The sequence below is a fragment of the Amphibalanus amphitrite genome, unplaced genomic scaffold (genome assembly GCF_019059575.1).
Source record: "Amphibalanus amphitrite isolate SeventyFive unplaced genomic scaffold, NRLGWU_Aamphi_draft 000015F_arrow, whole genome shotgun sequence".
NCBI classification, from domain to species: Eukaryota; Metazoa; Arthropoda; class Thecostraca; order Balanomorpha; family Balanidae; genus Amphibalanus; species Amphibalanus amphitrite.
The window spans coordinates 1,313,432-1,326,988 of NW_024881511.1; the positions used below are offsets into that span (position 1 = coordinate 1,313,432).

The 13,557-nt window shown below is 49.4% G+C and overlaps 2 protein-coding genes across 2 annotated transcripts in view; both read left to right on the top strand.

Moving 5' to 3' along the window:
• Nucleotides 1-13,557, top strand: part of LOC122385874 (G1/S-specific cyclin-D3-like) — a 109,269-nt gene that overhangs the window by 37,131 nt on the left and 58,581 nt on the right. The gene's annotated exons all lie outside the window — the stretch shown is intronic.
• On the top strand, nucleotides 6,354-8,280 carry LOC122385882 (cyclin-dependent kinase inhibitor 1-like). Its single transcript, XM_043374506.1, has 2 exons — nucleotides 6,354-6,945; nucleotides 7,232-8,280. The coding sequence occupies exons 1-2, from the start codon at nucleotides 6,444-6,446 to the stop codon at nucleotides 7,390-7,392; spliced, it is 663 nt and encodes a 220-aa protein (XP_043230441.1). The 5' UTR covers nucleotides 6,354-6,443; the 3' UTR covers nucleotides 7,393-8,280.

The window sequence follows — 13,557 nt, forward strand, 5'->3', positions numbered from 1 at the left end:
TATACGGACATGCATACCGAACCGAACGGACAAAGAAAGCCGAGCTCTGCTCAAGGTTCTCCCATCACGAACTCTGAACAGAAGCTAATCGCTTTATATCGCAACACCTAGAAAAAAGTCTGCGTCATCCCTCCAACACGATAGTTCCCTCAGTTATATGAAGTCTACCTGGGCGAACAGTGAACATTCTACTCCACAGACCGTGTAACAGCGAACATCACATGCATCTACTTTGACGAGTTCCTAGACAATGCTCAGCAAGCGATCATCTATCCAGGTCAAGATAACTGTCTCTCTATCATCACAGAACAGATCGGATCCATATCATTATTCACACTCCCTATCAGAACTGACAGTTACCCCACATCGACATTTTGGTGGAGCAAATTTGAGGAGAGCCACCACTGTCCCTTCTATATGTAGGTAAGGGTCCTGTCCCATCGGGATGCTCCCAAGTCACTGGCATCGCTCAGTCGCTACAGCATACCAGTGTAATCGGTATTTTACTTAATCCTTTGTTTTCTCGGCCATAAAGCTTCTCCCTGGCCCTGCGATGGTCTCACTAGACCGAAAAGGCCTGACCTCATAAAACAAACGAACTGAACAGGTCCCACCTGATCTCATCAAAAACACCTTGTAGCCAGATAGAGACAAATTTTGTGCGCATGCAGCAGCAACGGTAAGGATAATGTCATCGCACAGGCTGCATGGCCAGGAACCACACGGCATACAGGCCGACCCAGGGCTCGACCGACCGCGACCGACCTTCCGACCCGGGCCGGAGAGCAGCGCCTCTGGCGGACAGGGGCTAGTGCGTAGGTTTTAGCTTTAGTCCGCCAGGTGGCTCTTCTACGCGTGGGTCTACCACGGAATGGGGCCCCAGTATTCAAGGCTCAGGCCTTATGCAAAGAGATAATTTAAGCCAATCTTCATGCATACCTATTCTTTTGTCGAACATGTGATTGAAGCAATCATCAAGCTTGGGTAAAAGTGGATAAGCACTCATTCATCATGCAGAGTTCAGCGGCAGGTCGTGAGATCCGAACCCGTCCTTTTCCGAGAGAACGGTGCCGGTGGTATGCAACCGCATTAGATCAGCCCTATTTGTCGCAATATTCCCGAAGACTCCCTTCTATATGTATGGTAAGGGTCCTGTCCCATCGGGATGCTCCCAAGTCACCGGCATCGCTCCTAGCTCAGTCGCTACAGCATACCAGTGTAATCGGTATTTTACTTAATCCTTTGTTTTCTCGGCCATAAAGCTTCTCCCTGGCCCTGCGATGGTCTCACTAGACCGAAAAGGCCTGACCTCATAAAACAAACGAACTGAACAGGTCCCACCTGATCTCATCAAAAACACCTTGCAGCCAGATAGAGACAAATTTTGTGCGCATGCAGCAGCAACGGTAAGGATAATGTCATCGCACAGGCTGCATGGCCAGGAACCACACGGCATACAGGCCGACCCAGGGCTCGACCGACCGCGACCGACCTTCCGACCCGGGCCGGAGAGCAGCGCCTCTGGCGGACAGGGGCTAGTGCGTAGGTTTTAGCTTTAGTCCGCCAGGTGGCTCTTCTACGCGTGGGTCTACCACGGAATGGGGCCCCAGTATTCAAGGCTCAGGCCTTATGCAAAGAGAGAATTTAAGCCAATCTTCATGCATACCTATTCTTTTGTCGAACATGTGATTGAAGCAATCATCAAGCTTGGGTAAAAGTGGATAAGCACTCATTCATCATGCAGAGTTCAGCGGCAGGTCGTGAGATCCGAACCCGTCCTTTTCCGAGAGAACGGTGCCGGTGGTATGCAACCGCATTAGATCAGCCCTATTTGTCGCAATATTCCCGAAGAGAGTACCTCAGACACTAGATAAACATTCCGCGCACACTCACCCAGCAAAAACAATGCCCGATGGCGCCGGCGGAACTGAGCATCACCGCTGAGCCGAGAGGTTCTGAGTAAATTCGAGGTATCCGGCCGGCAGGGGCGGGCATCAGCGTTCCACAGCCCAACCGACCGACTGTCCAGTGGCCGGTGACGTCATCCACTGAGTGCAGTATGACGTCATGGTGTCTGATCGATGCCAACCGAGCCCAGAGTTACACCAGAACGAGCGAGCGCTTCGGCAGTGGGTGCACTATCCTATAACTCATGTACTACTGAAGGCATACCTATGTATAACAAAAGCAACAGCTGCTCCGGGTTGGTTGAATGGTTCGTAATGCCGGGTTGGTTCGTATTATGTATTATTATGTCTCGCAAACGCAAGGCGTTGTTCTCTTACCGGAGTAAAACGCCCCAGTAGGACACGGGGCAAAAAGCCCCATGGGGCGTTTAACCTTATGTGTTGTTCGAACTTCGGACCACCCACTTCCTAAATCCTAATGTTCGCTGGCTGGCGAACAGTAAGTTCTTATGCATTTATATGTATTTTCTCAGCAACTGGATGGCAAAGGAAAAATTTTGTTAGCATTGGCAGTGCAATAATTTATTATTTGGCCTTATGAGGCAGGTGAAAAACATGGTCATCCAAAGTGTCACAGCTGAACATCCGATAGGATGGAAGTTGCTAACTTCAGCGCCGTGTCTCCAGCGGTTTAACGAATCTCGCATGCATATAACATTGAGCCAATTACCATGTTTAAATTTCAATCCAGAGTATGGGGCTTCTTGCCCCAGGCCGTGGGGCGTTTTGACCTGGGGGTGAGGTGAGGCAAAATGCCTCATTTGCAGTTGCTTCACAAATCACTTCCTAGCTGGGAGTTCGATCACAAGTGAATGAATCTGAGGAGTGGAACTTAAAGTAAAATGTTCAAAGAACACACTGAGCACAAACGTTACCTTTCAGGTAATGTGGGACAAAAGTTATTTAGCAAAATAAATAATGTGGGGCGTCATGCCCAGGCTACCCTATACTGCATATTTTGCTAAATTAACCCTCGCCCCGTTGGGGGGGGGGGGAGGGTTGGTCCCCCTAAGGTTTTTCCTGGATAGCAAGAAACAGCGGCGCAGCGCCGCCAAATTTCTCAGTCCTTCCCGGGCATCAATTTGACAACTTCACACAAAATTTTGAGTCGGAGGTCACCTTAGGTCAGGAGTTATTGAGGTCAAACTGAAGTCATGCTCGAACAAAAATGAGCAAAAACATGACATCTTGAAACGCTCACAAAATCTACAGTTTACAAGCGATTTCAAAGGTATTTATGTGGTCTTGTAGATAATAGACAGCGCTACAAACCTGCTGTTTCGGATTTTCAGAATTTTGGGATTTTGACCCAAAAAAAAATACTGATTACTGACAACTGATTTTTTAAAGAAAAGCTTTAAAAAATCCTAAAAATTTCGAACTTCGAAAAACGGAATACACTATGATAGTCCCTGCGCTCTTCTATCTAAACACAAAATTTTAGATCGATACCTCCTTTTTTGGCCAAATTATAGCGGGAAACTGTTCAAAATTGATGACGTCAAATTTTTAACTCAACTTTTAGCAATTCTAGATCACGTTGCGCAAACAAAGACCGCCATTAGACTCCCCGTGACGAGCTGCATCGAATCGATACCCATTTTATGCAAAAATATTATGTTTGAAATTTGACCTAACTTGACCTGACCTTGACCTGACCTTCATCGGAACAGAACATAACCTTAACTGGCCCAAAGGCTGCCTGACCCGCAAAATCGCATTTGTCATGTAAAATGGGCCATAAAACATGCATCATATGATATTTTCATATTGTGACCTTCAGTGACCTGACCTCTGTGACCTGACCTAGTATCAGTGACCTCAAATAGCAAACACTATGTGTTTGACGAACAATTCCCCATCGATGATTTTTAATGACATGCATTTTACTCGATTTTACAACACATTTCTTGAAATGCCTGTGCTAACGGTGAAAATTCGACATTTGACCTGACCTATGACGTTATCGGTTTGACCGAGGTCAGTGAAACTTGATCACAAGGCAGTTGGCTAGCCCTATTGGGGCTAGCCAAAACCGTTTGCTGCTTGTCGCTATGTTGCGTGGTTCTCGAGATCTTAGGGGGGGGGGGCGCAAAATGGGTCCCCCCAACGGAGTGCGTTGCTCGGCAGACCCCAACGGGGAGCGGGTTAAAAGTGACTAAAACACTGTTATTGTTCATTGTTTATTGTTAATTGAACACTTAAAAACTCATCCATACAACATGGCTATTCTTGAGTTCGAGTCATAAGAGGTAAAATAGTAAATACGAGGAGATGGTGACGCAATCCAGCTCACAGAGAAACGTATACATGCACAGCATACACATGTTACCAGGCCAGGATACACATGTTACGTATACACATGTTACCAGGTCAGGTTACGGAGGTCAGGTCACTAGGGGTCACAACATGAACCCATCGCGTGGTCGCGTGATGGTTTTTTTATTATCAATTTTACAGGTCAAATTCAATGATGTGGTTTAGGTGAACATTGGGGTCAGTTTTGGTTACGTTCTGGTGAAGGTCAGGTCAACTTCAGGTAAAAAAAGAAGCTTAACCCTCAAAATTGATATTTTTGCATAAAAATGTAAAATGGGATATAGCTCTTCACATCACAAGGAATCCAATGGGGTCCTAGTTGTACGATACACGGTCTAGAACGGCTAAAAAAGTTGAGTTTAACCCTCGCCGGCACAGGCAATTTTGTGTCCTTCGACGGCACAAGGGTATGTACCAACTACCAACCAACCGTCTTTCGACGGTTGGTACGACCCCCCGCCCTCGCGTTTGGCCCCTGATCGAGCGAGAGCTTCACAGAAAAAAACGAGCGTGCTGCCCGTGACGAAAGGAAGCTGATGATACCCAATTTTAAGGTCCTGGGTCATTGGTTGACCTTCCGGATCAGGACAATGACCCAAAAGTCGGGAAAACCGAGACCTGTTAGAACGTCGTAAAGTGTGGCTGCTATGTCTTTTTTTCGGGGTGCTGATCACGAATATCATGTTAGTTTTTATCACAGATGATGTCTTTATACATTTAGGCCAGGTCGGATTAGGTCAGGTCAGGTCAACCAGTAAAAGTCGTGACGGGTATTCGTAGAAGGTACGTGTCAGGTGCCTCTGACAGCTCCGTAACATGTTACGAAGGCAGTGGCACCAAAACTACCTACTTCGTAAATGTTCAAATGGTTGCTAAATTCGAATTCAGCTTCAAAAACTAGCCTAACAACATGCAAAACTCGAAAAAGTGGAAGTGGACCGAGGTCACCAAAGGTCGATGACCTGACCTGACCTTCAGGTGACCTTTACATCCATCCTAAATCCTAATGCATGGGAGCAACATAAAATCACACATTTGAACGCTTGAAACCACGAAAAGACTGTAAACGCGCGGCTAATTCGAGCCGACATACGCCGAATCGCGATTCCTCCCAAACATGGTCTCGGAAAATAGGTCACAGGTCAATGGTCATTTAGGTCAGGATCATGAAATTTTTAGGGTAGGTGTAAAGTTGATGAACGCGAGGCTATTGAAAGTTTCGTCGCGATCGGCCGCTTTTTACGCGAGATATTTGCGAACAACCTTACGGGGGTTGCATCACCCCTCAATGTGCTGGCGAGGATTAAAAGTTGCCTTCGTCAATTTTGAGTTTTTTAAAGTTGGTTTGGCGATGGATGACCTGTAGGTTTTATAATACATTTTCTTTTAGATTTGTAAGATTTTTTTTTTAATAGGATATTTTATCCACTACATTCTTTTTATTTTTTGGTCCAATTCATAATTTTCTAAAATCCGAGATAGCAATTTTGTATTCCTCCTAATTCTACATCTTTTCTGTGTTAGACATTTTTTTTCTATCTTCAAAACTGTATGTAGCTTCAAGCCTGACGCATGACAGCTCCTCCTGTAAAACCTTGTTTGGGTCGAAAATAACAGAACATGACGTCATTCTGACGTCCTTTGCAACCAACCTAGCATAGCCTCTGGAAACAATTTCAGCCACCATATGGAAAATTGATGGCAGGAGGGCTCCTGAAAGTTTGATGGTGATATTATCAGTACCTACTACCTACTTTAGGCGATATCGATGGCAAAGGAGAAGGGGGCGTTTCGGTCCCCTTACGGAGCACAGGCCGTTGAAACGCGATGGAAGGCACTGACATTAGCGCAATTCTTGGGCGGAACATTTGTCAAGTTGTCAACACTTTCACGCGGTGTCCCTTCCCTTCTGACATGTCACTCATAATGCCCGTCTCAGTTCTGATGGCTCAATCTATGCCGAGTCAGGTGTCACCCGCCGCCCCCGTGAGCCCGTCCCTGATTGGCCGCCCGCGCGACCGCGCTCTGTGATTGGTCGAGCCGACAAGGCGGCACCCGTCATCTCCGGTGCATAGCTCCCACGTGCACACGTGTGTGACGCGAGTTTGACAGTCGCGCGGTCGGCTCTCGCCCGGTGTGAAGCCGGCTCCAGTGGCGATGTTGTGCCCTACAGGTATCGGAGCGAAGCTGACGGGTCACGGCGATCCGTGGCCGTTCACCAGTGACCAGCTGTGGCGGATGGCTCCCGTTCTAGCCCGGCGGGCTCGCCGCTGTCGTCTGGCCCAGTTCGGAGGATCACCTGCGCGCCGGTGTCTCTCCGAGCCGCTCACCAGCTCCCAACTCAGTCAGTTCGTCAAAGAAGAACACGCCGCTTGCTGCGCATCCGACCGGCGCCGATACAACTTTGACTTTGAGACGATGGAGCCGCTGGAGGGTCGGTTCTTATGGGAGCCTGTCGATCAACCACCACGGCTGGCTGACAGCTCAGAGTCGGAGTTTGGCTGCGACAGCTCGTCGGAGCTGCAGACACGGACGGTGCCGGTGGTGCTGAAAACGACCCCGGAGCTGAGCCGCCCAGCGCCACTGAAGGAGACAGAGAGGATATCAGCCTGTCCTCCCGACAGTCCTCTCAAAGCAACCGAACACACCTCCAGCACGGGTGAGTGGAGCGAGACAGAAGGTGGATCCTGTCCAGTGTGGATATAGCGGGACATGATTGCTCATGATCATGTATAATTTCTCCGTGTGCTAGGAACGGAATCGGCGCGGGGATAAGCGAATAGAACTAGATTCGGGCTGGGCGGGGATGTTTGGCTCCTTGGACGTCATCGATAGCAGTGCACTTACATTATCTACAAAAAAAAAAAATGACAGCATCAACGAAATATGTCCCCACGTTCAACAATGCCACAATATCGCTAACGCGCGTTTTGCTTTTGTTTCAGACATTTCTCGAGCCGGAAAAAGATCCGCTATCTCTGTGCGCGATAGCCGCCCTCCACTGGCAGAAATCTGCAATGACCGGGACCACCTCCGCTTCAGAGAGCTGCTGCCATGCCTCGCTGACGAAACAGTGCACACTTCTCCGTCTCCCATAGAAAGATAAACGAACTGTCGGATCTCGGCTCACGTGGTTTACAAGTCTTTGATGGGACACAGCCACCTGACGAGATCCAATAATTTGGCTCGATGAAGCAGACGAGGTTGGCTCAAGGGGGCTTAGTGGGGCCTGTCCCAGATAACAGATGGAAGGTGGTGAGCGCAGCCCCCTGCAGTGATCTCATTTCAGCAGCCGCTCACTGATCTTGGCCTCACATCCCTTGTGGGCAACCACACCAGATGGCCTATATCCCACTGTGCCATTCATACTCACCTCGAAAGTGCTGAGTTCTGAGTGATTCGATGTGATGTTTGGAAAGTGTCGTTTCAACTTTTTTACTTTTGTTGTGTGGCTAATTTTCTCCTGTTAACCCCGCCCGCGCGTTAAACGTCCATCGTATCATTGTGCTTGATCTAACAATGCTTATCACTTACTGGGGGGGGGGGGGGGAGGGGGGTGGTCTTGTTTAGGTTTAGGGTAGGAAGTTAAGGACTATCAAAAGTTTCACAGCTAGCGGCTTTTCATCAGTGTTCACTATAGTAATCGTTTTCGAGACTGAGCCGGTTCGAGAAGAGATTGTAGTGTATAGGTGCCCGATGGGTGAAACTTCATCACTGCCATATTCATAGTCGTTCTGTGGAGGAGACCCTGCCAAGGAGACGTTGGGCTGGTGTGATCTCTCACTGATACCAGTGATACTGTGAGCTGATACCAGTGATACTCTGTTCGTTGTCTTTCGGCCAGCGTAACCACTGCCGTCGTCTGTTACTACCCTTTTTCAACTGTGGAGGGCGCCAACGTCTGTGATGCCGTTCTCGTTTTAACAACACGTCACGTGCTGCATGTATGAGACGGTGATGATCTTGGATGACAATAAATGTTGTTATACGCATTGAGCGAATATTCATATTCGCGAGCGTTTCTTGAAGTACCTGAAAGGTAATAGCAAGCCATTTTAGAATAAAAATGAGAAACTGAAGAAAGAACGTCGTCTAACCATCAAAATGTTTCATGTCCTTCATTCAGGATATTTTAATATTGACTGCCTTGCCAGTTCGCTAACCCACAATCCAGTGGATAGTTGAATGGTCACTGGTCATCTCGCCTCATCTCTCAGCTCCCAGTTCCGTACCAAACGTTTCTCATCTCACCCCACCCTTCCACACCCTCTTCATCCATAAGGTTTCGCAAAGGAAAATACTTCAGACGCTCCTCTTGGGCCCGGTGTAAAAACTGGCACCGTTTTTGTGCGACCGACTCGAGGAGAGTGACTGTCGGATTGGGCCGGCGTGTCGCCGACGGTCTGAGCCCGTGATGACCCGGCGCCTCCGTCGACCGTTCCGTCGAGACGCGCCCCGGAGGCAGCTCTCACCGCCGTCCATTCAGCCCCAACGGCTTCCCATACCTTCACCTCGCCCGGTTCCCTTCCAAAATTCAAACTGAGAAAGGGAGAGGCGGTGGCGAGACTGAGATGGATGGTTGGCTACCGCGCCTGTTAAAAGAACGGGTAGATGGAGAGAAGGAAAGAAAAATAAATGATCTAAGGGGTAGTCGTCCCGTTCAGGCTTCAGAAGAACGTCTTCCATGAAAAGGTGGACTTAAAATGTATTACCGTTTCCATAGCATGAAGTATGCATTTCTGCCACGCCCCAGGTCACTTGGCCAGGTCACCAGGTCACGCTAGATCTTAGATGACCTCCCCCACTTCACCGACCGAACTTTCGAGGTCGATCTGAGTGACAGAACACATGAAATGCATTTCATGTCGCATATCCTGGATTTTCAACCTAGGTATGTACTATGTAACCGGACCAGGTCCATTCTGCTAACTCCCAATAATCCAAAGTCATTGGGAGAAAAGTAGTATCTTCTTTACTGCGAAGTGCGAACTGATTCATCCAAACTCCAAATACTTTATAGCAATTTATCAAACACACCTACCCGTGATATCCAATGAGCACCAGCAACTGAAGCATTGCACCGTCCACGAGATGCTGAAGATGTGATGTGTGCGCTACCGTTTACCACACAGTGGGCCGACCCAAGATACCTATAAGAAACGGCCGACCGGGCATCGCACCGAGTCGGACCTGCGCTTTTGCGATATAGCTAGCCAGTGCACAGTGGGCCGATATGCCATTCTAGCGCGACGGGACCTGAATCTTCGAAAGGAACCCTTGGTTTTTCGCGAGTAATTCGCGTAAAAAGCGGCCGATCGCAACGAAACTTTCAGTACCCTCGCGATAACTACTTTTACAGTTAACCTGAAAATTTCATGACCCTGACCTTAATGATCTTTGACCTGTGACCTTCTTTCGAGGCCATGTTTGACCGGAATCGCGATTTAGCGTATGTCGGCTCGCATTAGCCGCGGGTTTGCAGTCTTTTCTTGGTTTAAAGCGTTCAAACATGGGATATGATGTTGCCCCCATGCATTAGGGTGGGTGTCAAGGTCACCAGAAGGTCAGGTAAGGTCATTGGCCTTTAATGACCTTGGTTCACTTTTTCGAGTTTTACATGTTTCTAGGCTAGTTTTTGGAGCTGAATTCGAATCTAGCAACCATTTGAACATTTACTATGTAGCTTTGGTGCCTTCGTAACATGTTACAAAGCTGTCAGAGGCGGTTGCCACCTACTGCAAATACCCGGCAAAACCCTTACTGGTTGACCAGACCTGACCTGACCCGACCTGGCCTAAATGTATGAAGACATCATCTATGATCGTAAATAACATTATATTCGTGATCAGCACCCACAAAACCCATAGCAGCCACCCTTTACGACTTTCTAACAGGTCCCGATTTTCCCGACTTTTGGGTCATTGACCTGACCTGGAAGGTCAACCGATGACCTAGAACCTTACAATTGGGTATCATCAGCTTCCTCTTGTCACGGGCAACACGCTCGTCTTTTCCGCGAAGCTCTAGCTTGATCAGGGGCGAAACGGCGGGGGTCCAACGGACCCCTTATATACGTTCGCGGCTGGAAAAACACCACTAGGGGCGAGGGTTAAGCCAAATGTGAGGGCTTATTTCAGAAAGACCGCTAAAAGAGCAATTGAATGCACTTTCCCGCGACGATGTAGCTCTATTGGTCCCCGAGGTAAGGGCCGGTTTTCGAGAAATGTTGATATATGCAACATTTTACTTTTGATGACCTCTGGTGACGTGACCTTTGACCTGACCTAGAAATGACTAATTACTCCATCTGGAATTTCGGGCGCTCTTTCGAATGCCACTTACTACGTGTCGATATGTGGCCCAAGAGCCGAGTTAGAAGGGGAGTGTTCAATCAACATCTCCCGGCCCGGCGCGTTTGACGCCGAGCACCGGTCCGGCGCGGGTTGATGTTTGGCTGCTACATCCAAAGTCGCAAAAAGTCGCAAAAAGTGACTGTTGGATCTTGTAGTGCAATGAATCATTGACATGTAGCGAGATTTTCGAAGCGGTACTCCGCGGTACTTTTTTTAAAAGTCTATTTGTGTGCGACATCAAGTATGTGAAATTATATTTTCGTCTTTAAATCTTTGCGGTGCCAATACATCATAACCAAGTAAGAGTTCGCCATTTTCATGTGGTTATGTGTGTTCTGCAGACCCGGAGCTATCGTTTGATGTATATAAATGTGGAATTCCTCCTCAAATTGTGATTATTTTCGTGGATCAAAGATACGTTGTCGAAGAGTGCGGGGGACGAGTTCGGTCCAAACGATTCCGAAGTTCGTGTTTAAGCTGAGTTTTCGCCATGAAATAGCAATTGTGTTGGAAAACAAAGACCACAGCAATGTAGTATGATCATTTTTGAACAAATTGGCATAGGTTTCATTGCACATCCACAAAGTTCGATTTTTTTACCCATGTCGTGCTAGACCTGGCGATCGGCCCAGTGTGCAGTGGCCACGTGCCTGCTGCATCGCGCGCTGAGCGACACATCGCCCGCTGACTGAGGCGCGCAAAAAGGGGGCGTCACCACGCTGCACGTGGTGAGATTTGGCGGGAAATCGGTGCGTCGCGGCGCCGGCTGGCATTGAGCGCGCCCGGTCCGCGAGTTGTGGACGCCGTGAGCCGAGCCAGGCGACCCTGAGATGACCGGCCCCGTGCGCTGAAGGCCAGCCGGCCGGCCACGGCGCCGTGTCACCGGGACAGACGCCGACGCATCGGCGTCGGCGTCCAGAAACACCACGTGACTGTTATGGTGATACTCCGGCACATGTCACGTGACCCTGACCGTGAGGCGCCGGCGCGGTTTGGCGCCAAGAACTGGCACCAAGGTCAGACGTTTGGCGCGCGCGCGGTGATGAGTAAACTGATGGCCACGCGCGACACGTGAGGGGGATGGGAGGCCGCGCCGACGCGACAAACTCCCAGTAGTACGGCGCACGTGATACCAGCGGCGCCGTTCCCCAGGGAGGGGGGGGGGGGGGCGTTACACGCGCGCCGTCGAGCCGCCAGTTTGGGTTAGCACGGCGCCGCCCGGAGTAAACATTGACGGCGGGAAGTTGGCGACCGTTTGCTGCGTGCTAGCAGTTGCCAAGTGACGAATCAAACTGGTGACTGGTGTCGGAGTGGTTGGCGACATCTACATATTCCCAAAGCTTATTGACCACCTGAATTTACCCACCCATTCGCATATTTCATACCAATAGTATAAAGTGTAATAAGCAAGAGGAACTAAGAAGAAGCCTAGGTAAAAGTATTAGCAAAGTAATCTAAAATCTTGGGCAAAAGGCCGTGCCTTGGCGTCCCGTATAGTCTCGGGTGAAATTAGTGGCGAGGGGGCTTTTAACGTTTTTACGCCACAGCCTCGCTCGGCTCCAGCTAGTAACGTGAGGTCACGCGTAACGGCAGGTGGACAGCACAGCAATCAAAAGGCCACTTAACATATCACGAAAAAAAATATTGTAAGGATACATACCGGACCGGGTGGCTTTAAAACAGTTCGTCGTTCTCATCTTCAAGTTCGCGGTTTTCCAAAACAATTCATCGAAATGTGGCGCCAGCTTCTTCGCCCAAAATAAATGCTTTGCTTCATACCAGTTGCTTCATATTGATTAGCAAGTACCTAGAGTAAACAATCGATAAGTGTAGGTACGGCTGATTTCGCAGTTACTCATGGTTAAATATAACGGTAATTGTAAATAAATGAAGCACGGTGATATCGTCAAAGACTCAAATGCCTCAAGGAAACGTTATTTGATACAAAAAAGCTGACATCAGCTGTCAGCAGTAATAACGTTACATGTCATCAAAACAATGAGGGTCGTAACTCGTAAGCACGCGGTCACAATTGCTGTAGCCATGTGGCCCGCGCTGGCCGAGGCGCCGCCGTTCTTTTCGTTGCACGCCTGGCGGCACGGTGCCCGCCAAAAGCCCGCTCCGGCACCGGCTCCGGCACCGGCGCGGCGCCTGCAGACAGGGGCAGGTACAGACACGATCGGACACGAATGGCACGAGCGGCCTGTCCGGTCCGCGCCAAACGGCGAGACGGCATTCCTAATTTGTGACTGTTTTCCAGTGTGTGCTGCTGAATCACCAAAAACGCAAGACAAAGGCGTAGGTTGGTATTGTGTCTCGTAGCGAGTTAGCGCGAATAGCGGGGCAAAGCACCTCCAACATATTTGGAAGATGACCAATAAGCATGAGCAATGAACAGTCATTTCAGAAACCAGAGTACAAACGGAGTCGTTTCGAATTTTGACGCTTTTTACACTAGATACCATAGTGATTACTGATTGACCACCGCAAAGATTGGCGATCGATTTTCAATAAACCTGTGGGTTTGGGTGGCGGGTGCCACCATGCATTGTTGCCTCTGATCGCTGAGTCTCCAACGTCTCCCTGCGGCGCAGTGCAGAGGGGCGCCAAAGCTGCCCCCAGACCAGACGGTATTTCCGGTGCGGCCTTGTTCGTGAGTTGCACCCCTCGTGGACCGGCCCTGACTCACGGTGGCGCCCGTGCCCTCCAGCAGGGCGGCAGGGGCCGGTTCTCCCCCGATCAGCACCTGGTGCTGCACTGTGCAGTGTGCACGTTGCACGGTGCACGTGCACAGTGCACGGTACAGGCTCCCGGAGCCACCACTAGCCCATTGGCCCAGACACCGCCCCACAGACGAGACGAGTGTGTCTCGCCTGCAGATGCATTTTACTCATTTGCAGATGCATCCAAGTGAAGTT

What these genes read in the sequence shown, in the direction of transcription:
- LOC122385882 (XM_043374506.1), top strand. Translation starts at nt 6,444, where the DNA reads ATGTTGTGCCCTACAGGTATCGGAGCGAAGCTGACGGGTCACGGCGAT. An exon ending in CGAACACACCTCCAGCACGG is followed by an intron (nt 6,946 to 7,231) that starts GTGAGTGGAGCG and finishes CTTTTGTTTCAG; the next exon opens with ACATTTCTCGAGCCGGAAAA.